This window comes from Phaethon aethereus (genome assembly GCF_964289735.1).
Source record: "Phaethon aethereus genome assembly, chromosome: Z".
In the NCBI taxonomy this organism is placed as follows: domain Eukaryota; kingdom Metazoa; phylum Chordata; class Aves; order Phaethontiformes; family Phaethontidae; genus Phaethon; species Phaethon aethereus.
In genome coordinates this window covers 57,976,915-58,004,203 of record NC_138577.1, presented here as the reverse complement: position 1 = coordinate 58,004,203, position 27,289 = coordinate 57,976,915, and the positions used below count along the sequence as shown (strand labels likewise).

The 27,289-nt window shown below is 43.3% G+C and overlaps 2 protein-coding genes across 2 annotated transcripts in view; one reads left to right on the top strand and one right to left on the bottom strand.

Moving 5' to 3' along the window:
* Positions 1-2,001: 2,001 nt before the first annotated feature.
* LOC309415711 (purpurin) lies at positions 2,002-6,820 on the top strand (the record flags this gene model as incomplete). The annotated part of the gene is made up of 4 exons (XM_082013314.1): positions 2,002-2,118; positions 3,611-3,747; positions 5,363-5,475; positions 6,558-6,820. 4 exons carry the CDS (start codon positions 2,002-2,004, stop codon positions 6,818-6,820), a joined length of 630 nt encoding a protein of 209 aa, XP_081869440.1.
* A 7,940-nt stretch (positions 6,821-14,760) lies between these two features.
* The window catches only part of IDUA (alpha-L-iduronidase), a gene marked incomplete at both ends in the record, with an annotated part of 45,171 nt that continues 32,642 nt past the window's right edge, over positions 14,761-27,289 (bottom strand). Inside the window, 12 exons of the mRNA XM_082013707.1 lie at positions 14,761-14,861; positions 17,017-17,117; positions 17,899-17,975; positions 18,576-18,701; positions 20,029-20,150; positions 20,768-20,983; positions 21,581-21,797; positions 23,559-23,738; positions 24,164-24,366; positions 24,936-25,031; positions 25,690-25,797; positions 26,749-26,831. Coding sequence (XP_081869833.1) covers positions 14,761-14,861; positions 17,017-17,117; positions 17,899-17,975; positions 18,576-18,701; positions 20,029-20,150; positions 20,768-20,983; positions 21,581-21,797; positions 23,559-23,738; positions 24,164-24,366; positions 24,936-25,031; positions 25,690-25,797; positions 26,749-26,831 — 1,630 coding nt within the window. The remainder of the gene's footprint in view (positions 14,862-17,016; positions 17,118-17,898; positions 17,976-18,575; positions 18,702-20,028; positions 20,151-20,767; positions 20,984-21,580; positions 21,798-23,558; positions 23,739-24,163; positions 24,367-24,935; positions 25,032-25,689; positions 25,798-26,748; positions 26,832-27,289) is intronic.

The window sequence follows — 27,289 nt, the reverse complement described above, 5'->3', positions numbered from 1 at the left end:
ACAGGGCAAGATTGCGTGCTTCTGTTCAGGAATTCCTGGGCAAGCAGCTGTAAGTGATTTCTGCAGCAAGTCAACAAACACGTCCAGAAGGGTTTAGCCTTACTCTGAATGTCCAGATTGTTGGATCAGTACTAGGAGGTTCAGAACTCCCTGGGTTTACCCCGTAGGAACTCTAGAGCCATTCCTAATGCGTATGTCCCAGGGTCCCCAGCAGCCAGCAGCCCGTGGGAGAAGTAACTGCTAGTTCTGGCAACTCCTAGACAAGTGTCTGAAGTCTTTAAAATCTCCCAGGTGAGCCTGGGTAGACAGAGTACATGGGCAGCCTTTGCAGTTGGGGAAATTCTTTGGACACTTGGGGAACCTGTGAGAATGGCAGGCACAGTTTGCTACCAAAAATGTTTTTCTAGCCATTTCTGCCCTCTCATCTTTTTTGCTTTATTGTATCCCCATGGAAGTCTTCTAGGAAGAACATTTGGGGAAGGAGACAGCTATAGTTACGTAACTGGAAATACTGACAAGATGAGCTGACAAGAAGGTGTATAAAGACGTTTCAGTGCACAGGAAAACTGGGGACTCCAAGATTTTGATGTGAACATGAAAGCAAAATCTCTTTTTTTTCTCCCCCAGTAGATAAGGCATAACATCTTTCTAGTCTTGCAAGGATCACCTTAATTAGATGATGCAGATATTGGAAGAGTTAATTATACATCTACCCCATGCAAGTTGTCAAATATGAACACGTGCCTATGCAGACGAGTACGTACAGTCCATGAGTTTCCCTGGTTAAAGCTCTGTGCTTATTCTCCTAACACGTGTTAGAAGCAGAAAGACTTCAGTGAGACAAAGGTGTGGTACGATCACATCAGCAGACTTATTAGCTTTCTAGGCAGCTTTTTCCATTATGTAAAAGCTGTGTTTGTATTAGTATAGCAGTCAGACCTACCAGTGTGAGGATTACAGTTGGTTTTTACATAATGGATTATCCAAGATTAAGCGTTTTATTCAGGCACACGAGCAAAAATAACCAATTAGTGACTTTGCAGATTCATTATTTAAAGGCAGCTGGAGGGCAATTGACACAAAACTCTCCAGCTGACTGCAGCCCAAAGACTGAAGCAGAGTAGTCTCAGGGATCTCCAACAACTCTACCCCAACAGGTAGGTCTCTCTTCAGCAGCTGAGAACAGAGTAGTTGCTTGGGTGTTTGGAAGTCCTGGATTGGTAGATCAGCTTGGGTGCTGCAGGCAAGTTTCAGGTAAATGTATTTCACCTTGGCATGAACATGTATTCAGGGTCAAATACTCAGCAAGAATGTATGTGCAGGTGCTCTCTTCTTAAAGCATGAGAAAGAAATATGCTGGGGTATGGATGAGCTGGGATACCTGAGGAGACAAATAAAGTCATGGCCACCTTATGGCTGTGCTGCAGTGGCAGATCAAGCCTCTAGAAATTGAGTATTATTTGTCATGTTTGTAGAGGGAATGGTCTGAGAGCAGACAATACTGACGTATTTTGTCATTAGAGTAGGCAGCTAGGAAGAGCCTGTTTTGGTGATGAGAACTGGTCATGAAGAACACAGCTTTGCTGGTTTGAAAGCAAAATGGACACTCACCATGAAAGAAGTAGAAACAACATGCTTACAACCTACAGTACTTTACCAGAGCTCATCAGAACATCATTCTTGTGAAAACAAAAATTTTAAAAAATTTAAATTTTTACAATTCTTACCAATCTTATCCAGAGTCTGGCTTGATTTATGATGTAAAAATGTCATGAACTGCAATACATGCAAGCAAAATATTCTTGCAAAGTAATTGCCATTGATGCTCAGTTTTTGATGGATTTTGGCACCACAATGACCCAGGGGTTTCTCAGTGAAGGAATCTAATCAGCATGGAAAGAAGCTAGTTTTAAAATGAGGGGAATGTATCTGTAGGCACAGCACTAGCTACTCACATCTACTGCATGCAATAAAACTCCACATTTGCTTTTGTCTTGCAGAATGAAATACTCACAGTATGTTTTCCTGGCCTCGATCTTCTCCACTGTTGAATATAGCCTAGCTCAGACCTGTGCAGTGGAGTCTTTCTCTGTGAAAGACAATTTTGATCCAAAAAGGGTAATTATGGTTACTTCGACAGTATATGTGAAGAAGCTTCATATATAAACTGTTTTTCCAGGTTATGGTTTGCGTTAATCTAAAGGGGTTCCTCACGAAGAAGTTAACTTCTTTCATATGCTGTTTCTCAGATGCTGCTCCTGTAGTTTGCTTTTCTCACTGCTGTTTAACCTTCTAAGTACTAGGGTAAAACCAGCCTTGAAAGTCAGGGATGTTATTCTGTTAGATATCATCTTCTGTTAGCTTGAAGCTCGGTACAGATCTCAGCTTTGAGTGGTCTCAGCTTTGAGTGGTGGTGTGAATGAAACAATTCAGATGCCCATCGGAGAGAAAGCCCAAACACATGCCCTGGAGGACTTGCATCCACCACCAGCCATTCTTGGGATTCATAGCAAACTGAAAATGTATCTAGCTGGGTATCCTGACTACAGACTGACTCTTGTTGAAACACAGCATTTAATCTGCCTGCCTCTGAGGGGGAAATTAGGGCTAATTTGGTGTTGGAAAGGTCCAGACAGGTATGCCAGTACCTGTTTCAATTTCCCCTCAGCAAATATCACTTCCAGCTACAGCTGGGGTGAGGCCAACACTTCCTCTATACAAGGCTGGCTTTGCTGGAACCAAACCCATGTCTGGGGAACATGAGCTTTGGGAACATCCCAGTTTTAAAAAGTCAAAGTTCTTCTCAGGATCCTGTATTTGGGAACTACAGACTGTTTCAGGCTTAAGCATGTAACTTGCCAAACAGATCTCATTTGCTTCACTGAAGAATCAAGTTCAACAAAGCTAAGTTCTGCTTTCCTCAATATTTCTAATAATGTTAACTTTTGAGGGCCTTCCTGTCTGTCAACCACCTGTTTAGATCTTGTTTTCATTTTACTAGAAATAAACATTTCTAGTACATCTTCGAGGACCCATTTTTTCCTTGAAATTTTCTTCCCCTTAATCTCATTTCATTTCCCCCTGTTGCTAGTCTCCCCAACACATGCTTTCCCCTTCACAGTGCACAGAGGCATTGCTTTCTGCTTCACTGGGTAGACCCTTGCCACCGGCTTGATCTCTAAGACCAACTCTGTCCCCCAGCAGTCACAACAGCCCCTCCGGCCAGCTTGCTAAGGTTTTTGTGGCTGCAATTTGATTTCGTTGATAGCATCTTCCATGGAAAAGCAGGGGCCTTAATGGGAACAGGGAAGAACTAGCCTGACTCCCAGCAGGCATCTTGGGATGGGAGAAGCTTTCAGTGTGGGGTCACTGTGACAAGAACGTCTCACATGACTAGTACATGCACACAGAAGTGCAGAGCTGCTCAACCCGCTCCTCCCTGTATCATCAGATGGCGTAGCAGGACCTGTGTAATACATGTGCACCCAAACTCAGACTTCCTCCATAGACCAGGCAATAGGTAGTTAGAAGGGCACTATGTTTACAAAAATGCTTTTGTGCTAATCTTGCCATGGTGGTTAACTCAGATATTAATAGTCTTCCATGTTAGTATGCAGGGAAATGGTATGCCCTGGCCAAGAAGGATCCAGAAGGCCTTTTCCTTCAGGACAATATCTCTGCTGAATATACCGTGGAGGAAGATGGCACAATGACAGCGTCTTCCAAAGGCCGAGTGAAGCTTTTTGGGTGAGTTCTCTTGGCTTTCAGCTCCAGCTGCTGCTATGAGGTACTAGAGGAGGGGGACATGGGTGGTGATCTATCCTGAGCACACAACACAACCAGGTTTTCTTCATCAAAAAGGGAAGCTCAATCAAGGTAACATATTAGAAGCCAGAAGTTAGGCACTTTTGACTCCTAGGTAACTTCTCATCCTGGCTTTGGTCTGGGTCCACCACAAAACTACTGCATGAAGTCAATTATAAAGTAGAATCTTGAATGATGGGGTGGTTAGGTAAATGAGAGAAGCTAGTGAAGCCTGTTGGGCTGTGAGGGCAGGACAGCTCTCATTTCACTGAGAGGTTCAGAGGAAGAGTGTTAGTGAGCATTACTTTCACAGATCTTTGAATATAGAGTTGGTTGGTCTTCCGAGGAAAACACATGGTAAACTCTTGGATGCCACTGCGATGCCTGAATGGATGGATGGAAAGAAGCTTAAGAGTTTTGCCTGTTGGTCATGGTTAATCTAAGGAATTACAGCATGTAAAGGGATTAAATAGTTTTGTGGGTGTTAGAAAAGAAAATCTGGGGCTTCCAGTAGGCTAGCACTAGTTGTGTTGTGCATTAACCACCAAAAACTGTCTAACTTCATCAATAATAGAGCAAGTGGCTATGAACCTTACAAGTCTTAACAGCACAGCACTCCAAGGTATTTTGGGATGGGACAAACAAAGCTTTGCAGGCATGCCATACAGTGTGGCTGGGAAGATTCCTGAAAGGATTCTTCAGAAACCAAGTGGGCTTCTCAAGGCTGCCGGGAATTTATTTCTGCAATGGCAGGGTAAAGGGGAAGCGCAGCCTGAGCAAGGAATGGAATGAAGACCTTCCACAGTTTCACAAATGCTTGTAATACTTGACATTATTGCTTGACAATGCTTGACAAATCCAGGTAATGCTTGACAAACTGTACTAAGACACAGGTGGTATTCAAAGCAAACAGATGCCAACCAGAGAAGGGCATTAGAAGAAATGGACGATGAATAGGCTGTTCAGGCACCTACAGGGTTCCCACAGCCTGTGTGAAGGCCTTTAACTAGCTTGGACAGCAAAGTGACTGTAATTATTTCTGTGCTTGTAACAGACATCCCTGTGCCAACAGAGCTAGGAAGGGCTAGAGAGACAAGAGCCAACTCCCTGCCTCTGCCCAGGGACAGAGCAAATGAGCCAAAATGAGCCCAAATGCAGGTCATCTCACTCTGCAAACTGCTATCAGGGAGCAAAGAAATTACATCCGTCATTTTGCTTGGTGGCTGCCTGCTTGTACAGAAACAGGTGGTAAGAAGCCTGCTGAGCTGAAGGAGGGTCAGGACACTGCCCCAGCCACCGCATAGTTGCACAGTAGAAGGGGGGACCAAACAGCAGCAATGCACTGTCAGTGATGGGGGGGTGTCACAGATTTGCATTACTTAATGACAAACAGTGACTTTTCACTTATGGCCTTCACTTCACTTAAAGGCCATACCCACGCCTGAGGCAGTTGTGCTGAACCACAGCCCGGTTCTTGCCCAACTCCTGAGTGAGGGACACCCATTTGAAGCTCACATGCCGCAGGGTTTTACCTTCAGTCTTGTGGATCTCGTTGCAGGTTCTGGGTGATCTGTGCTGACATGGCTGCTCAGTACACAGTGCCTGACCCAACCACTCCAGCAAAAATGTACATGACCTACCAGGGCCTGGCCAGCTACCTCTCCAGCGGTGGTGAGTGAGCTTCTCCAGCCCCCCAGTGCTGTTCAATAGCGGATTTGTGTGTTTCAGTATATGAACAGGAAAAACAGTTGAGCTCAGATTGCTCCAAGTGGAGACAAAGCATCCTTTTTTGGGGGATGCTTTATCCAAGCAGTGCTTTTTATCTCCACAGAAGGGGCAGGATCCAGATGCTCCCCAGAGACCCCACCTGTACACCACATGTATTAACAGGGAAGATGCAGCTTAGAGGCAGTGGGCCACATGCATAGATTTGGTGCAGCCAAATGGAGTGCTGAACATAGGGAAGCAATATTTCCTGGGCCCTGCAGTGGGCATTATAAAGGTGCTGAGTGTCCGTCGTCTTTAATGGGGGGTGACATGTGGACCCACATCTGCACTCCAGCAGCAAGGCACAGTTCTCCTCTGACAGACACAGCTGGACTCAACAAAATGGAGTTGTCAGCTGAAGTCCCCCTTGCAGAAACTGCTCATGCTGAACCGCATTTATGCACCCTGCACACCCCATACTTTGTGCCCAAGTCTCCCGTAGCTGTGGGACTCCAGCTGAGGAAGTTGGGCAGGACTTGGCCTGCTAATGCTTAAGAAAGAAGTACATTCGGTTAGCACTGGCAGATACGGCACACCAAAATGCACTTAGCTGAGCAAGGCTGGAAAATGAAGCATGTTTTTGCTGAGGCTTCTTGTATAGGAAATGTAATCTGTATGGCCACAATTTAATCTGTATGCCCTGCACCCCCTGCTTAAGCGAGAAACGTAAAGCCATTTTTTGTCATTGAAAACCTGGAAAGTCCTAGATCTCCTAATACTTCTGGCCTATGAAACAAAAAGTGAAAATGCACTGAGCATCATGGGGAACAGCATAGTCTCAAGATGCCCTGTGCTTGTCCCCATTCTTCACTTCATGGTGTAGAGAGAAGATGGATATAGGATGTGACTTCAGATCCTTTGGGAAGTGCTGAATCCTTGTCATGTGAAGTAAGGTGTCTCCCTGCAGAGAGGTGGACTAGGTGGACTAGGTCCACCCCTGCTCTGTTTTGCCCACCGTGACAAACACGTGCATTCTGGTGTTTCAGGGGACAACTACTGGGTGATTGACACCGACTATGATAACTATGCCATTACCTATGCCTGCCGCAGTCTAAAGGAGGACGGCTCCTGTGATGATGGTTACTCCCTGATCTTCTCACGCAACCCCCGTGGCCTCCCCCCAGCCATTCAGCGCATTGTGCGTCAGAAGCAGGAAGAAATCTGCATGTCTGGCCAGTTCCAGCCCGTGCTTCAGTCAGGTACTTCAGGCTACTTAGCAAACTCGCTGAAACGGCTACTCCACAAGTAGCGTAGGGGATCACATTTGCTGTAAATGTGACAGAACTGTAGCAAAATAAGTTGTACTCTTTCAGCAACTTTTTTTTAATGTTATATCTGATAAGAAAACAGCCGCAAAGGGAAGTGCATGCAAGGGAGAGAGCCTGTTACAGAGTGGTTCTGCAGCCTGAAGTTTGCCCTTTGCAATCCTGTGTGCTGAAACTGGCACACTACCAAAGGAAGATCAGCTTTGTTCCTCCAATAGGTAGGATGGGGATGGGTGTAACAACCTGGTGTTTCTGCACTTGGAAATGCTTGTCTTGGCCACCTGGATAACAGCATCTCGCCTTAAGTCTGTGCACTGTCCTCCAGGAGAGGAGGAGAAGCTGCCTCCAGGAAGGAGCACCCTCACTCTTCTCAGCTCCACCATGATTTGTGTCCTGGGCAGCCTGAGTGGCAGAGACGAGGGGCTCTGAGCAGCACTTCTGACTCTTGTCTGCTGGCCATGGGAGTCATCAGTTGCACCACACACATGCCAACAGAGCATGTCTAAAGCCCATTTTGAGAGAACATTTTTCTGGAGGCACAGAAGCTGATCTTCTAACTTATATGCTATCCATGAGAGAGGGAGATAATTTTTTAGAGCTATGCTGGAGGTGAAAATTCCTCTTTGTTGGCAGCTCAGTGCCCACACCCTTCACACGGACACTGCCTTGCCTGGAGACTAGCGCTTTACTAAGCCAGGCCTGAGGACAAGGACTGGGGGATTGCCACAGTAACACATGTGTTCTGCACTTCTGGGCACGAAACAGCAGTTAAAACCTTCTGAATGGCACAGCGTTGTGCGAGCCAGTCCTCCGCTACAGAGCAGGTGCTGGCATCATCCAAGGTTATGGGACTGCTGTGGGCGTCCCTGCCCCATGCCCCCCGCATCGCATGTAGCGGAGGGAGGGTAGTTGGTTTGTGGGCCCGTGCCTAGGTGCTCACGTAAGCTAGAAACTTACGGCTAGCTGGGACTAGCAAAGGCTGCACAAGTGCTGTGCCACCAGACACACAGCAATGCAAACAGCAGCTTTCTCACCTGCCCATCCTAATCTTGTCCTGTGATTCAGAAGTACCCCAGGAAGGCTGTAGCCACGGCTTCACTGAAGGCTAAAAGGCTGTTAAAGCACTTTGCAAATTTACTTACAAGGACTAAAGTTTACTTTTCTTTCTTTCCAGGGGCCTGCTAAAAAGTACACTTTGATCCTACCCTTAAGCACAGAAACCAGACCTCTTGGTCTTGAAGTTGCCACTCAGCTAATAAAAAAAGAAAATCATAGTATGGACTAGCGTGTTTTTCCTGAAAAACACATGAAGATGTTTGGGTTTTTGTAAACTGTGCAATACAGTACTGATATGTGAATTTTCAAGGGGATAACTAATGTAGCATTTGTCAATAAATGTTTTTAAAAAAAACACCTCTGGAACTGCTTTTCATTACCTGCTGTCCTGTTGGGGAGCCAGAAGAGCGGGGCTGCTGGCCGAGGGGAGGTGAGACGGCAGCTAAGGGTAGCCCCAGCACAGGCAGGGCAGTGTCCTCCCCAGCACCAAGCAGGGGGAGCAGGGCAGGGGTGGTGACAGGGACAGGTCCCCTGACAGTGCTGAACATCAGACAAATGCACGGTAACAGGGCAGGTGTGGGGTCCACCTGGGAAATCCAGCCAGCGCGCGAGGACAGCAAGGCACAAGGCAGGGCACTAACATGCCTTCGAGGTGGCTCCCGCCAGAAACAGGACTGGAGAGGTGGTCAGAGGCAGAGTTACCTGCAGCAAGGCTCCCAAGGGGGCATGGGCCTGGGCTGAGCTGAAGAGGGTTTGTGAACCATGGGCAAGGTATATATCGAGGTCCCAGGTGAGGCTGCACAAAGCAACAAAGTCTTGTGGGTCCCTGCAGGGCCCTGGCACACACAATGTACCTTTCCCACCAACATTTTCTATTTAAATTCTGAAGAAATAAGAAATACTCTTGAACAACAGGTCTGAGATGAGGCTGATAGTGTGATCCTTGCTGCCTGTTAATATCTTATGGTTATTTCTGGTACGTCTTACTTAAACGTCTGCACAGAGTATTTCTAACTAGCCTCTGAATTACAAATGCAATCAAGCAGATGTTCCTTTCAATAACACTGGGGGATTGCTTTAAATCAGCAGTTACTTGCATTTCCAATGGCATAAGCAGTAATTTACTCCCCACTGCCTTATAATCCAACCTCCAGTATCTGAGAGATATAGAACTGAAAGACATAGAACCAATAGGTTTTGTGGCCAAGAATTTCATAGTGGGAACCAAACGAATAGTATCTAGACAACTCCATGTAGAAAAAGGGAGCATTTCTGACATATGGTTTCCATGGCTCTTAGTAAAATCACACTCACTTTGTTGTTTTCTACGAATAAAACTACCATGCCAGAATACCCCCAGCACCCTGCTGAACCCTGCAGTTTGTCAGCAACACAGTCATTTTTACAAAGAATAGAGGGAAGACCAAGCTGAACAGTCCCGTGTCCTGAGGTTTTCAAAATGTATATGGCACAAGGTTGCTATTGAGTGAAGGCCTTCAGAGCACTACACTATAAAACAGTTTCTGCAAGATGCCTGCACAATCTTATCTACAGTATCCAATGATTATCTACTGCACCTGTTGGAAGGAACATAAAAAACACTGACTAAAGAATCCTCTCCAAGGCCAGAAACATTATCCCAGGGATGCACAGGGAAGTTTCTCAAGCCTCCATTTCCCAGGATTTCCAGGCAGGACTCCTAAGGCTCTCAGCCCGCATTGAATGAAGGTGTTCCTTGCTCTTCTGGTCTAGGGAAAGCTACCTTGATGGGGAACAAGATGGTGAATTACCACCTAAAGGACAGAAATGGAACAGCAGCAGCAGGCAATGCAAACAAAAAATCACACAGAGATTACTGAGTTTTGAAAAAATACCAGCCTTTTGTGCTAGACCAAGTGCAAGGTCAGGGCATTGACTGAATATTCACCATTTGTCCCCCTTCCCATGAGGAAGTATTGGGGTGGAGATCCGTGAACTTTGGACTTGTATCACAAGTGATTAGACAATACTAACCCTTAGCTGAAGGACATTCAGACCAATAATACCAGTCCTAGAGAAGTGGGATTTTTAATGGTTATAGTAACTGTATGACCAGAGCAGATGAGAGTTCTAGCAAGAAGGATCTATATACAGGAACAAGTGTATCCTTATTGTGCTTGGTATAGTCTGTCCAGAGGAGTTAGGCAGTGAAATCCCTCCTCAGCCACACAAGGTTGTGCCTCCAGGTTTGTAGGAGCATAGTGGTGATTCTGGGAGAATACACCATGAAGTTATACATGTCCCAGGAATCTGTCTTGTTCTTGAAGGAACTAGGGGAACATGTTCCCATCAGGACCGCATGCAGGCCCTCATCATATGATCTGGTGAGTTAATAAGCAGATGGGAGTTAGCTCATACCCATTTCTCTCCATTGACTGCAGGAAATGTGAACAAGGTTGGGTAGGGCAGGCAGCTATGAGTGTATTCTCATCTGATTTACACTTCTCTTGTTATTCCATTGAGTTCAACATAAAACATCTAGGGTATGTCTAGAGGCAGACACACTTCTGTCTGCTGTTTGAGCTGGATGATAAGAACCAGTCTATTACTCCTCGTTTTAAGTGTGTGTATAGGTCCCAGGTCATTTCTGTCCTGCACAAACTTTCCACTACCAAGACAAAAGAAAAAGATGTTTACAAATGAAAAGGAGTGTTGTTTTGTCCTCAGAAGGTCCTTTAGTGCTGGCAGAAAGGCTACGACTGTGCAACAGCAGGAGGAACCCTGCAAGGATATTGCCCTTCACAGGCCAGTGAACCTCCTCCCAGCAAGGACACTGCAAGTCCTGAGATCTGACGCTACGATATCATGTTGTGTTAGACCAGTTTTCTGTGGGCTGTGGCAACTGAGGCAATCTACACATTTAAGTTCCTACTTCAGCCTTGAAATTTCTTATGGTCACATTCCCTTCACGCTTCATTTTTAAGTAATGTTGGAACTTGCACTTATCAAGCTGTCTTTTACAACTAGAGAACAGGCTTTACTTCCCAATAGCAAGTTGTTTACACAAGACTTCTGAGCAGTTTCCAGAACACAATGATCAGATCCTGTTTTTACAGGGTTCATGCGAAGATTAAAAACTGTTTTCTTGGGTAGCACAGAGGATGGTAACAAATGATACCATGATGACAACAGTACAGACGCAATTAGACAATATAAAACACTCCTTTGAAAGGTTTTTCTCTAGCATTCATTTTAACAAACAGTTGTAAAACTGGTACAAAGTCTCAGAAGGGTTTGCTTGAAGAGCAGGCAAACAATGCCACCTTGCAGTTGTGGTTAGATTTTTCCTATTTGGATTTATGGACAGCAAGAGACATACCTGAGTGGTCTGCAGTCTTGCTGTGATTCTGATGCTACAGAACTACTAAGCACCTGCTACTCCCACTTAGCGCTATGCTGTCTGGCACTTCTGAAAACTGAAACTTTTCGGGAGGGCTGATCACTGCCTGGTAACGGAGGAGATGGTAGAATTAAACATGCAATTCTGGAAGCCCTAGCAGACAGAAACAGTGACAGATGGTTACAGAAAACCCAAGTTTCAAGTACTAAATAACATTTTTCTGTAGACATTAAATTATAAAAGGATAAGGGCAGCCCAAAACTTCTGTACTTTGTTGGAAATAAATTCAAGCCTGGAAATATCAAATTCTCTTCTCTGCTGCAATTGTTTAGACTTGCTCATTTCTTAAAGGATTAAGTTTATACCAAAGCAGCAAAGAACAAAAAAATCTTCCTGAATATTCAAAACTGGTTTCTGAACAGACAGTGCACCATTTTTAGCCAGCTCTGCTTTCCATGCATATTTGCCACTACCAGGAAAATACCTGAAAAAGCACTGCCTCCCATACTTTGGATAATATCTGATTTAAAAGTCCTAAAAGAGGGACCTAGTGACAGATTTTTGAATTGGTTAGACTTGACCCTAAGAAACTGGATTTTATTTGCATCTACAACGTGTTAAGCTCTGCCCTTGCAAATAAAATTTATGCTTTTTTGTGGCTTTGATTTAGAGAAAACAGCACTCTTACTTTGCTTTTTAACACGACAAAAAAGGTAAGCATGAGAATTACAAACCACTTCAAAGAGGCAGCTGCACACCTCAAGTCTGTCACTGCTGTGAAGCAGAAATCCTGGGCCAGCAGAACTCCCAGCCTAAAATTTTCTAAAAGATAATAACTTCCCCTAAAGGAAATCACTTGCCATAGGGACAGACTTCAATACGGTGAAAGAGTAAGTGAATAGCCATTCTCTGTTCTGCACCTTTGCAAAAGCTAAGCATTCCACCAGGACCCACCAGCTCTGCATCATTTGCCTTACATATGCTATTACTGACCTCACTTGTCTTGTGAGGTTTTTTTTTTGGAACAGGCTGCCCAGGGAGGTGGTGGAGTCACCATCACTGGAAGTATTCAAAACACGTGTGGACGTGGCACTTCGGGACATGGTTTAGGGGGCATGATGGTGTTGGGTTGACGGTTGGACTTGATGATCTTAGAGGTCTTTTCCAATCTTAATGATTCTGTGATTCTGTATAAATTAAGTTTGTCTGCTAAATAAAGCAGGGCAATGATTTTTGATCTTCTATTTTTCATGATCTGCACACTTATATATTTTCTACTTCATTCCTGCACAGCAAGATTAATACACTTCACAAGAGCTGCTTCATTTTTTCTTCCAAACACCCATAACTAGTGCATGGTCCTTCATTTGATAAAGACTGCGATATTGTGATTGCCAGTGTGCGAAAATTTTAAAGCAGAAAGCTACTCAGATAGGACATCCTAACAGGGTAAACTGTCCTCTCAAGCTCCTGTATCTTCGCCTGCTTCAGACACACTGAAATCTCTAAAGGACCTATACCTTAATATTTCTAAAAGTAATTTTTTCTGTGGTTCAACTTCATATTGGCAAAACAATATGTCTTAACTGTTAGATTTTATTTAACTGCATATTCTGACTCTTCACATAGAATTCTTCACATTATAATAACTTTGAAATGTATATTTACTATCTCCATCCAAGCAGAACTTCTCACTAACTTTTTTGAAACTGAGAAAGTTATCAATTAAGTAGGCTCCAATGGTCCTTTCCTGTTCTGCACAAGCCTTTATGGGCAAGGAATTGGCAGATTAGGATGTGACAAGCGCTCCTTATTCAAACTTATGTGAGGCAAGAAATATTTCTTACGAATTCTGCGACAAAATTAATCTTTTAAGGCTAACTTTCAGCTTAAGCAAATGGGCAAGTAACCAGAAGGTGAGGCAATACAAGGTCTCATCTCATACATACCAACTTTTTGTGTATGTTTCTTTTCTGTGCTGTGAAAGTGAGGCCATTTGAGGTAGCTCAGCTCTCTCCTACTGTGCAAACTTGTTTTTTTCTGTCTGAGACCTGAATGTTTCATCAAATATGCAGTCTTTGTTGTTATGTTGGTGAGGTGGCTGATGTCAGCAGAAAGAGCAGTAGGGGATTTGTTTGTGTGACAAAGTTGCTCCTCTTATGGAAAACACTCCAGCTGTTTTCACTGGCATTATCCTTCCCTCTACAAGCATTTTAAAGGCACAGTTCAAACTGTGCCAATTGTGAAAAGGGGAGAGTAAAAAAACACCCCTGCAATTTCAGGGAACTTTGCTGTTACATAAAGTGTTTGGCAGCTGCAAGGACAGCCAGAGGTGTTCTGTAGCCCATGATCTGTGGCTATCACAAGCTTGTGCTCATGCTTTGCAAAGCACAGAAGCTCAAACTGTTCTTGGTTAATTTCCTAACTGGTTGTCAGTAGCAGCTCTGTTACATTCAAGAGTGTGCTCTCCTGTAATATGAAAACACAAAAGGCTCTAATCAGCATTTCAGCTTTCTCCCGGTCACCCAAAGCCAAGCCTCAGGTCACTTACAGTCTGAGAGGGGAGGCATGTTGGGGAGAGACCTTAGCTGTAAGGTTTGCAGAAGGCCAGGCTGGGTGACAGCAATGGAGAGAAAGAAGGGGTTTCAGGGTTAGAGCCTCCACCCCAAACAGGCAGCAGCTTACGGTCACAGTGCAAACAGGTAACATGGGCAAAAGCAGAAAGCAGAAAAGGCAGGGAAGTTGGAGGATAGAGCTTCCTACGCCTTCTTAGTCTTTGAGGATGAGCTGCTACCCCTCCCTCTGCCTGTGTGAGGGGAATAGCTCTGGCATCCAAATAACAGCCGCAAATGCAGATAGCGCTGGGTAGAAACTCCTCTGTGAGAAGGTGAAGAACCTCATACATCTGAAGATACGGCAAGTCTCTGAAATAACCCGCTGGAGCATGTGTGACTAACCAGCAGGGAATCAGGAATCCCTCACTTAACAATCTGTACGTGTGTGGTTGCTGTGCGCTTTTCCATCAAACTATTATGTCAAGACAGCCTGGCAGTTGCGGCAGGCAGTTCACTCTCAGACAGGTCCTCGTTGTGCCTTTGCTGCCATCCTCACTCATAGTGTGAGGTGATGGTCCTTTTCCTACCACAGTTTGGGACCTCTGTAAGTTGTCCTGGCCATTAGCTCAGTGTAAAAGAGGGAATAATAAATATTTATCCCATATGTCCTAGTTACCAAGCTGAATCACAGTCTTATGGCTGCATCTTAGAATTGTACCAGTTGGGTTGTCAGCTGCGGCTGTTTGATAATGCTGCCTTTTGAGCTCTGAAGAGTTAAGAGGGGCAGTTGCTTCTAACTTGCATTCCTAACTTGCTTCATCAGGTCCTTTTGATACTCCCTCCTCAGCTTGGGAGGAGTTTATTTTTCTGGGGAGTTGTCATTTGCAGGGAGTATACACCACTCAGACACCAAGCCAGGCACCACTCTTCAGAGTCACTTGAAAGCTTCAACATACTCCACAGGAACAGAGGACAGGCCTGCTTTCCCCCAGTAGTCAATGGCACGCACTCTGTAAAAGCCGGATACAGAGCTTCCTGCAAATGAAAAGGTTAGAAATGGTCACTGTGAAAGGCTGACACCTGTGGTGCTTGGAGGATGAGGAGCAGGCACTACTCCTATAAAATGTAGGTTTGTGGAACGGGCTGGGGAAGTTGTGAAATCAGTTCTGCACCCTATGTAAGTGTGTCTGTGCCTGTCTAGATTTCTTCATGGCCAAGTACTGGCTCTTTTTCTTTGTTACACCACGGACCTCCTCTCTCCTCATTAGGATTTGCTAAGTACAGCTACAGAAGTAGTACAGACTGCAGAACAGCAGTCCCTTTGGAAGAAAGCTGTGGCATCTTCTGCAACCCACAACTAGTAATTTCCTTTTTTCTGACTTACTTTTCTGCCTGAATTGTGCCTTTGGAACAGGTTATGTGGGGACAGGATCAACAAAGAAGGAGAACAAGAAGCATGCAGGCTGACTGAAAATCCTCTGCTCAACTCAGGAAGCAGCATCACTTGCTCCAAAGGTATGAGTTGATCTGTGGCTCTCGCTCATTTTCATTCTTGATCCAGTTGGAAGAGCCTTCACTAGCAGAGTATTTAACCTCACAAGCAATATAAATGTTTTTTTCTCATCTATTTACTTGATTTTTACGTACGATTTAGTATTTCATTTTTTCTTCCTAGAAGAAAAAGAATGCTAGAAATAATGAGTGAGAAGCAAGTACTTAGCAATAAAGGCTGCTGGGATGTGAGATTTTTTCAAGCAGTCCTTTCTTTTTTGTTTTTGAAACAAACAATTAAATATGATAGGTTCCCCAGATATGCACCACTAGATGATAATGAATCCTAATTTCAGAGATTTGCCTTAGCCATGATTTGCACCTTGGCTTACCTGTGTAGCCTTTACATTGCGATAATAGCTCTGAACTTTATTATGCACCCACTGATGATGCTAAGCCTTTCTCAGGCTAAGATGAACTTGTGTTTCTGGCAAAAATCTCTCTGAACTGGTCTTTATTACCATCACTTTGAGGCAAGGTCTATCTAGCTGTTTTACACAGCTCTGATCAGTGCTTACTAGTAATCTAGTAATACTTGCTGGATAGTGACATTGCTTATTCGACTATATTTGGTGAAAAAAGCCCCCAAAACAATAACAACAAAAAAACCCCAAAGAAAACATCACTACCTCTTTCAGCTTTTTTTTTGATCTAGGTATATTTCTATTGCACCTAGGCTGTATTTGAGGACAAATGACCACAGGCTCTGGGAGAAGCTTTTCCTGTTGACAAAGATGAAACTCGCTGCCATCTAAAACTTAGGCAGCTAGTCAGGGTTAGCCTGACTAGCAGAGGAAGTTCTAGGAAACAGCAAAGGAATGTGTCTCTCCTTGGCTAGGTGTTTAGTCAGCCAGAACAAACTGCCCTAGAGGACCTCTTCTGTTCTTACAAGGGAGAATCTGAATAGCTTAAGATTGCAAAGGCATAAAACGGAACAGGGACAGGTGGCCACAATGAGAGCAGAACTGTGATCTTCCCCTGCAGCAGGTCAGAACATGACAAATATAAGACAGTCAACCCCTCCGTGAAAGGTGGACGTGACCTTCTACTTATTTGTGTGTTGATGCCATATCTGTAAGGCAATCTAACACCTCAGGACTCTGTGGTACAGAACAAGTGTTATCGAGGCAGTTTGCTCCTAATGCCCTACCCAAAGAGCACTGTACAAATTTAGGCAAAGGCGTGGCCAATATCTGTGGGACTGAGACCAAAACTCAGACTTGCCTTGCTGTGAGTCTACTATCAAGGGCACAATACCAAGGTCTGGTCACGTGGAGCAATTTTTTTTTCCTCATTTTTGCATGCTTCTACACCAGCTACAAATAGAGACAGAAGTGCTGCCTTGCCTCTCAGGGAGCTTGCCAGGCTCGCAGTTGAGTGACTTTGGGTTCTGTGACAGGAATTTACACATGACAATACTCCTAATAATGTCCTCATAACTATTTGTCAATTAGTGCTTGGGCTTGAGAATAAGGCTTTCACTGAGAATGTGGTGCTAAAGGAAGGGACATACTCTTATTTGTGATTGAACGTCACTAGCAAGCTACATACCTTCAATAGTTACTAAACGATGTTTCACACACTCATGAGTCGCACTATTAACAAGACAGATTAAATAATATGTGTCTTCCTGCCTTACCTGGACTGTAGACCCAGAGAGTGAATATTGTGTCTTTGGCGTTAATCCGCTGGTATGCTTTTCCATCTGGTGAGAACTCCACTTCAAACGTCTTTATACATCTAGAAAAGAAAACCAGACAGCTCAGTAAATACAACTGATAATGTGATGAGCAATCAAATCCTAATCTCAGGGCCATTTCAACACAGAAAACAAAAAAATAAGAAATATTCAGCTGACTCATTTCTACCAAATGTGAGATGGAATGAATTGTCAGTACTAGGAAGAACCATGGCTCCAACAGCCCACAGAACACCAAGACTGACTTGCTATATTGGGTACTTGCAGCACCACAAACTGTTAAGCATCTTTTACTCCCATACCAGGGCTATCAAGGCTGAAGAGTTTACAGAGACTGGCTTGGAAAGGAGCTAAGTCAGTGCTTCCAGAGGAAGTCTGGATGTACCTTGGATTGCCTCTGACAGTTCACCTCCAGAGGGTTTCCAGTCTAGTACAGCTTGCTGGAGCAAGGAACTGAGTTTTTTCTCTTCCAGCTCACATCTCTTACGAGGACTTGCAAGATCCCACTTAGGCACCTGCTGCTAATAGAACTTTTATCACGGATCTTCCTGTCTGCTATGCTGAAGGCAAGTCCCTCAAAAATGCCATTGGATGCTGGTGAGCAACAAGCAGGTTCCCTTGCTCAGATGGCAGATTAGCCAGGGTTGCTCTCCATAGTTACTGCATGTAGGTCCTACAGTTCATTTTGTCAGACAAATGCAGTGTAGCACCTCTCAAGGGGCAAGTAGTCATTAATTTGTGAACTTTGTAGGACTGGTGGCAACTTAGGAAGTAATGTGCTGGTAACTCGGCTATATCCATTTTACTTTAAAAGCTACTTACTTTGTATTTACACAGCCATCGTCCCACAACACAATGACCTGCCCCTTTGTGAGAGGGATCAAACGAACACCAGTCACCTGTCCAAAGACACATATCCATATAAGAAAACTGTACAAAACAATCAGGCAGGTCAGATTTCTGTGCTCATCATTCCTAATTATTTGACTTTTTCCATTGAGACTGAGGAAAAAAACAAAATTCCTGGCTCTGTGGCTTTGTAGCCTATGTCTCCAACCTGTCAACCTTGCAGAGGACCTTCAGAGGCTCTGGGCACCACTATGAACATGGGTGGGACTGAATGATCAGATATAGATGTCTAATCTACAACAGCCATGATTCCATTTTATTTTTACTTATCAATTATTAACTGGAGAGCTGTTGTCAAGCCTGGTAGCACATGTTGTGATTTTAAAAAAGATACTGCACTTTCCAGTACGGCATTATTATTTTAACTTAAACTTGCATTTATCTCAATGGTGGCTCCCATCACTTGCTGTGGAATGCTTTATCTTGAATTGTGCCCTGGAAAGACTTCTAATCAGAGAGAAGTGTTTGTTTACTAAGTCTTACTTTAAACAAATAATAGACCCAAATGCTAGTCCAGCTCTTCTTAGTGTGACTTAAAGCAAGAAGCAGTTTCTAATTTGCTGAGTCTGACAGTAGAATACAACACATACTTGATCAGGAACAGATCTGGGTCTTGCACAGATGTGGATGAGAAAGACTGAGGGAACAGGAAAGTCTTGCTTCAGTGTCAGGATACCACCTTCAGGAAATGGGAATGGGCCTGTTGCCACTGGGTCCTGTGGAGCCAAAGAGAAGTGTTGTGGCTAACCTTTCATTACAGCACCTAAAGGCCAACTATTACATCAGTGTAAAGTGACCATGTATTTACTCTGGGACTGTAAATTTCCAATAGAGTTGGTGCTGGTATGTGACTTACAGCATCAAAGTTTTTCAAGCTGGGAGACTTTTCTCTCTCACCTGTTTTCCAGCTCTTCAGGAAACAGAGTGTTTGTCCATCTCACAAAACCGGGTTGATCACAAATGCCCTTTTGATCACAAATGCATTTTAGGCACGATCTATCACTTTTAGTAAGTTCCCAAGGATGTCTTTCAGGGTAGTGGTCTTTACAAATGACATCCCTGTCTCTTAGCTATGGATTCCCAGCATGCAGTGAAAGCTATTGCTGCAACAGCCACTCAGCTGGCTTCTGAGGATGAGGTTTCAGCAGATGGCCAAGAATATCTAAAACCTTTCTGCTGCTCCGTTGAAGGAAGATTGGATGGCTCCTATAGAATCCCACGGGCCTTAGCAATAATGGGTTATGGTGACTGGGAAAATAAGACCTAGTACTGTACACCAATGTCAGATGGCAATTACTGTCTATGGGCCCCCAAAGGGGATAAAGGTGGCCTCCTTTATTTTAACCTGTGGGTTTGAATGCATAGGGAAACTACAGGAGAGGGAGCTAAAGTAACAGACTGCTCACATATTCTCACATACACTAAGTAATATGGGCATGGCTTTTTTCAGCAGGGAGGAAAGGAGTCCTCAGAGGGGACTTACTCCTCAGTACCTGCTGGAGTGCATTCAGAACTGGTGAGGATGAGGGGAAACTGCAGACCTCCCTGTGAGCCCCTGAGAGATGCCAGGTGTCTTCCGAACTTGCACTGGGTAGTTTCCACTTCAGGCAGCTGTTTGATTTCTGTTATTGAGAGGGGTTCATTTCAAGTCTCTAATGCAGCAACCTGGTCCTTCTGTAATATACACAGGGCCATGTGACTTATTTGGGGAGAGAGAACAGAAACGGGCTCAAAGCTTATTGAAGTTTGAGAGGGAAGGTGGAACTTACTCTGGAGGAACTCTGCCTCCTTGGTTAAGGGTAGGCCAGAGGCAAAGAAGTTGGTCATCTACATTTAGTCTCTTGTATAACATAAAAGCAGTATGTATCAGCCGCATTTTCTCTGTGTGACTGCAAGTGCATTTTCTTTCGTATACGAGATGTGCATGACTGTGGGCTACGGAAATTTCAACTACTTGAGCTGATTTCTTGTCTCTTTAACTGTAGTTAATCAATTCACCAGCACTTCACCCACACAACACTTCAAGCAAACACAGGGTCATACCTCAGCATCCCTTAGTTGCTGGAACTGTTCCAGAGAAGGAAAGTCAGGGCTTCCTAGCTTTTTCCACTTCAGGTAGGGATTGGTTTGGTTGTTATCCAGGTAATATGTCACATACACCAGCTCTTAAGGAACACAAATGAAAGAGTAAACTCTTTACTTGGATTTAAAGATTAACAAAAATAACTTCAGCAGAAGGTGTTTAAGTCTACTTCTCGAAAGTAATTTCAGCACTTTGGAGCCTGGCATTCACTGGAAAATCACGAGGCTAGCCCTCTTACAAGGCTCTACAATTTATATTTGCCAAGTTTACATTTCAAGCTGTTACTGCCATAACCAGAATTGAAACCCTCTTATTTTTTGCACACGTGCTGCACTCATTAGTTGGACAACTGCAAAAACTGTGTAATCATGTGGTCTTGTTGGTTGGCTTGGAGTCATCCCAGTAAGTGAATTGTTGCCTGGCAATATCCAGCCAAAGACACTGAGATTAGTAGCTTTCCAAAAATATAGCACTTGCAGTTGCTATTAAAGGCAGGGTGAAAGTGCAGGCATTAGGAAAGAAACTTTCCTAGAAGAGCACCATCATATCTGAGAAAATCTGGGAGTGCCCAAAAGATGAGAGAGAAAGTTAGCAAACGAAGCTCACTCTTGCAATGAAAGGCAACTTGGCAGTAGTGTTTCAGCAGATGTTCTATCCTAAAGATCAATTATGTGAGCTGCCTACATGGTATTTGTTTACCTCTAAGTTTGGGGAAGTGGGTGGCATTCACTGTGATGGTGCTGATATTCGATGAAGTCCTGTTATCCTCACTTGAATACATCAGTAGAGTAGCTTGCCAACTGTCTGAGGGTTGCATCTCACTTGGGGTGTGCACAGATGCCAGGACACCAATTGTGCTGTTTTGAGTGCTTTCACCTTCACTGCTGTTCACTTCTGCAAAAATCTGCTTTTCTCCTTTAAAAAATGTGACAACTCTGTAAGCATCACTGCTAGTCAGTCCTGTATCAGCTTCTGATACAGGAAAGGTCAAAACATGGGGATCTATACGTTGAGCTATGTTCTAGCTTATTTTGCTAGGTAAAGTATTCAGTCAGGCTTATTTTACGACAGCAGAGCATGCATGCACATACTACAGTAGCTCTTATGCTGAGCAGTTCAGCTAGCCACATCTAAGTATGTAACAGTGAATTAGGATCTTCCTTTAGTGTGCTGCATGGTCTTCAAGCTGTGGGGATTTCTTAAAGACATCTGCAGCCTGATGTGATGGCACAAGAAGGAAGTTACCAGTCAGCAAAAAAGGAATGGCTCATATACAGAGGGTATGAACAAAGCAGTAAACTAAATCAAAAGGATAAAAGAGTGTCAGGAACATCTCCTGAGCTATTAAGTTCTCAGAGGAAATGAAGTTTCGTTCTCTTAACACAGCTGGTAAACAGAGGGTAGGAGAAATCCTGCTTTTATCAGTGAGATGGCTAGAATAATCTCTCTTAGGCAGGAAGCTTCTAGGCAGAAGAGGTTATTGATGTGCTCTTTAACCAGAGGTTACTATACCTAGCAGTGCCAGCAAGCCCATGACAGTCAGCACTGGTTTCCGCACCATCTGGACGTGAGGTGGCTTTGTATTGTTCATCTGAAAACGTGCTGTCAGAGTCCGCTGTGTGAAGTAATGAGGGTAGTAGCTCAAGAAGGCATTGTCATTACTCAGCAGTGTGTAGTTGATGGTGTTGTTGGCTTTGGAAATGAGTAGGTTTTGATGCTGGATGATTACCTGCAAAGTCATAGAGAAGATGGAACTTCATGCTAGAGAAAATCCAAAAAACATACAATGTCTGTGTTTTTTAAAAATTTTTACAGCATATGAAAAGAGCTGTCACTTTGACACTTAGAAAAGTTTGAAGAACTAAACTGTTCCTCACAACTCTTGGAGAAACTATTCTTTAGGTGATACATTAACCATTGCAAAATCTGAAGTATCTGCATACTTTTTGCAAAATAAATACTTTTTGCCAGTAAAAAGTCTCTGAAATAGCTATTACTAGTGCTCTGCATAAATTATATTTCCTTGGCTACAGTACTACAAATGATGCTCCTCTGACTTGAGTATTAAGTTAGTAATCTGAATTTACTATCTGAATTAAGCCTAAATGGTTTTCCAATTCTGGAGTTACTTCGTATCCATCAATGAGGAAGACAGATGTGCTTCTCAACTCCTAGGACAAGTAAGGTCCACAACTAGAGGTAACTAATTTAGCCAATGATCTTCAGCATCCCATTGGCAACAGTCACCATCACAAACACTGTTGTACATTCAGATGATGTTCTCCAAGTTCTTTTAATTCATATGAGTGTCTGGGAGCTGTTCCTGGATTCTGTTCCTCAGTGAGTCGTTTTACCCACTTGGCGCTAACATGGCATTACTTCTCCCAGTATTTCACTGGTTGCTGTGCTGCTTTCCTGCAAAATGTCAGAGCTCCCAAGCTGTTTACTAGATTGTGCCTAAGTATCAGAATCAAACAGAACTTCAGAAGGCTGACAACTGAAAAGGTCTCATAATTGTGTCCCTGAAGCAACACAGGGCTCCATCTCCTATCCACCCAAGTGTTAATTTTCTGTTGGATGTGCCTTTTTTCCTCCCTTCCTATCACCATGTCATTATAAACACTGTTGTTTGCTCTCACAAACTCCCTGCAATGCAGTCAGTGACTTGTTACTTTGGAGAAAACTGCCTCTGTACACAGCCTAAAGGAGGCGAGAGCCTTTGTCTCCACAGGAGCAGCTGATAAGACGTATCTTGTTTCCAGGTGACATACCTGGTCCCAGGTTTGGGAATTACTACTCTGCACAGGAGCGCTTGGACTCTGGATGCTGCGTAAGGTAGTGGCTCACAAAGCAAAGGCTTGCAGTGGGAACTATTGCTATGCAGGGGCAAGACCTGAGCTTGCTCTGAGGCCAGGCTGCAATTCCTGCAGGGGCAGGAATGCTGAGCATTCTTTTCTCCTTCTGCTTTTTTGATCAACAGCAGTAATTACTAGCAGTCATTAATAAGACGACATGTACAGTCATTTTCCAAAACCAAAGAATGGTCTCAAGGGACTTCTTAATTATACCTGATGTCTTTTGCTGAGGTAAACTTGTGAAGGAGCTGGGAAATGTCTCACATAAGTGAGGTGATGCTAGCAGTAGTGAGATGATAACAGTAGTATTACATGGAGAGAGGATGTGTGGGTATAGTCTTATCAGGTGGATCTAACCGGGGGGCTGTATACAATATATTTTCCAACACATGGAAGGCTAGTTCTCAGTTGTGTTTTTTTGTGAAGGGAAGATGAAGAAAACTAACACAAACTAAATAAAGCTACTGAAAACAGACTATTCAGGGAAACCCCAGCTGTATCAATAGGGAGTTCTCCTTGTGTTGGATTTATTACTCTGAGTAGATGTTTAAAAATTGACTGTAAATCTACTTTTGCAACTGCATTAACGCATCAGGAAACCTCACTGTGACAAGACTACTAATGAACTCAGTTACCTTTGCAACCATCGCTGCATAGGTCACATCAGCTCGCCACAGTTGTGGAATGGACCATCCAACCAGTGGATCTGCTTCATCATTGTATATGGCAACAGAAGCAAAATTTGGAAACAGCTTCTGAATTTGTTCAACCGCTTCTACTTCTTGTTGCAAGATGTAAAGAGAACTCCCACCTCCCTGCAACAATATTTTGTATTTGCTTAGTGAAAGTGAGTGAACAGTAGTAAACACACAGACATAACATAAAGACAAAAACATATTCTGAAAACATGTTCCTGGAGTCCTGAGGAGCTGTGGGCCAGACAGTATTAGCATTTTTAACTAATCCATTACAGCATGTGCTGTTTACATGACCTCCTCCTAGAATATAAAATGGAAAAGAGGTAGAGTCGTCATTTCCCCCTGGGAACTAGGCAAAGGCAAATTTGCTTTGAGTTAAAGTCTTGCAACTGAACATCTTCAAAGTTTTGTTAGAATAGGCAGCCATGCTTCCTGCTATAGGCTGGACACTCACTTGGAAATCAACTTCGTAAATCAGAATAAAATGGAACATGGACTGAAACAATTAAAAAAATAGCCTTAAACTGAAATCTTCGACTGACCTTCTTATGGAGAGAGATGTAGTCCAGCCTTACACCAGTCTCCCCTGTGAAGAAGTTGGTTCCATTGTAGCAATGACACAGAAGACTCCAGCATATGGGTGACTTGGGTAAGGGGTGGAAGGAATCCCCAGGCCCTCCAAATTTTAGTAGAGGACTGGCTGCTCTTAATCCTTCTGAGCAAGCATCGTAATAGTTGAGAAACCCTGAAGTCCAAGCAGATGATATATCATATATCAAAGATGATAACTCAAAACAGAATCTTGATCTAAAACTACAGGGACATGTTATAACTCTATTATTGCATCTATTGGCAGGACCTCACAAATCAGGGCCACTCTTTCCTATGCACTGACAACATGAGAAGACATCAAAATCTCAGCTGCATTGACAAGGTTCTTCCAAAGGTCTTGCGAGGACAGGTTCCCAAAGCATGCACCTGTCAGCGAACAGTTTTCCTTTTACTCCACTCTTCATCTTCTTACCCCCAGTAACCTTACTTTATATCCAAATAATGAACTGTGTCTTCTTCGTTTAACTTCTGTTTTCCCTGTTCTACTATCTCTATACTTACACTGATGTCCAAGCAGGGAACAAAGTATAGTCAGTAACATGACCTTAGCAAAACAGATTAGGCATACCTTTCACATTCCTTCTCTCTGCTATCTACCTTATTTCTTTGCCAGCATCTCTCCTTTCTCACTCTCACTCCTCCAAGCACCCCACAAACCTGTCTCACTTTACTGCACTAGTAGGTGCTCCAAAACATGCTTACCTTTCACTGTCATAGACACATTGTCAAAGTCATGGTGGTCTGGTTCATTCCATGTTTCAAAATTCCATTTAGCAACATGCTCCAGTCCATACCTGTCTGTAGGAGAGGCCCCATTTATCAGTAAGCTGCATATTCAGACAATGCTATCAATTAGTCATTGATCCAGACCATCCTATCAATTAGGGCTGGAGGTGAGGTTCAGCAACCAGAGCTACAACAAGGTATAAATACTATCCATTTTTAATAATGAAGGAAATGTGATTTTGGTAGTCTCAAAATGAGCTCTCATTTTTGATAAAATGCAGCAATATTTGAAAAAGATGAAAGGTGAGAGGTAGGTGATGTGAATTACAGCTTTGTGGTTAGGGCACACAAGCAGCCTCAACTGAAGTTGAGGCTTTTGTCTCATTAGAGGTATTTGAAGCTGACACGTGGGAAGTGTTCAGGTTATCACATCCTAGTGCAAGCTGGTGGTTTACAACCACAACAACATAACAAAGTTAAATGTCAGTCCTCAGAGGCAGGCCAAATGTGCTACCCAGAATACACTACTCATTCAGGATGTTGGTCATGGATCAGCAAAAAAAGGGGCTATTATCCCATTGTCTGTTCCGGCATTTTTTTTTTTCCTGTTCTGTGCTGAAATCCGGGGTCTTGAAATTGATTGCAATACAGAAAACTTTCTGAGGTAGGTATAAGTGATTATAACAGAGTAAGTAACATGGCTTTATATTTTGGTTTTTTTGGAACTTACCTATGTATCTGCTGGCCAGAAGTGTAATTAAGTTTCTCCATCTTACCACCTGTTCTTTATCTTCAAAATCTAAAAAATATCCTGATGGATTCCCCATCAATTCAAACCCTAAAAAAGACACAAAAGATTGGTCTCCTTTTTTCTGAAAGCTATCACCTTTTGATTAATGAAGGGGTTATTGCATTATCTGAAACAAACTTGTTAATGAAGAAGTATCATTAAATGGGCCTTCTTTCCTGTTTCTACATGTCCCTACCAGGAATACTTCAGATTTGAGGTTGCTCATACTTGTTACTTGTCAATGACTATAGTAATCAATACTAATACTTACCATCATAAATTCAGGGCTCAGAGGGAACTTTAAATGTTGGATGTTTGCAGAAATTCAAGGGAAGCTATACCTTGAGTATCTGCTTCTCTGTCCCTTTTAAACACATGTTAATGGTACAAAGCTTTCTCCTCTTCAAGAGATTTCATTCCCAATTTATACATCTCAAACTGTTGTTGAAAGCAATGTAAAACAATTCTCTCTACAACTACCTGAAAGGGGGTTGTGGCGACGAAGGTGCTGGTCTCTTCTCCCAAGTAATCAGCGATAGGACGAGAGGAAATGGCCTCAAGTTGCACCAGGGGAGGTTTAGATTGGATATTAGGAAAAATTTCTTCACTGAGAGGGTGGTCAGGCATTGGAACAGGCTGCCCAGGGAGGTGGTGGAGTCGCCATCTCTGGAAGCGTTCAAAAAACATGTGGATCTGGTGCTTCAAGACATGGTTTAGGGAACATGGTGGTGCTGGATTAATGGTTGGACTTGATGATCTTGAAGGTCCTTTCCAACCTAGTGATTCTGTGATTCTGTGAAAACCATTGTGTTGTCTTAATTGCCCTAATAGTGTTTTGCTCATGCTGTTTACATTTACATGGATATGAGGCAAAGGTAAGTAGGAAAAGAATGTATTTTTATCAAAATCAGCTTTGACAAAGCTCTCTAAGAATTTTCTGATGATGGCGCAATATGAGCAAACAGATGTAGCAAGCTGTGGGTAGGGAGCTGCCCTTACCTGGAATTAGCTTATTTTCCCATAGGCGATCCATAAGGTTATCCAAGGCAGTAAAATTGTAGTGAAGTTTCCCATTCATCACTCTGAAGAATACAGGTAATAAAAAGTACAAAAGTAAATGTTACAGCAAATGTAGCACTTGGTTGCAGATCATGGGTGAGATGGATGCCTTCTTTGGGCTCTCAAAATTTACATGTAACCAAGGTTCTTGAAATTGTACACAGAATTCCTTTCTCCAAAGTAACAACTGTTCACCATAAGCAAGTCATGTTTCTTGTCCAGTCCATGCCCTTATCTTATTCCAGCAGCAGCAACAGACCAATATAATGAACTTGCTTGCTGGATTTTGAGTTTTTAACAAGATATTAAGATTTCTAACTCTTTGCTGAAGTGAAATTTACCTAGACTTTTTTTGGCTAAGCTGTTTTTTCAGTTTCCATTTGATTACATACTGCTAGGCCAGCTGGCTTCCACCTTGTCTCATATGCAGTCTTTCTAAATGTTCTCTTCATTTGCAATATAAAATATAGCTTTTTTAGTA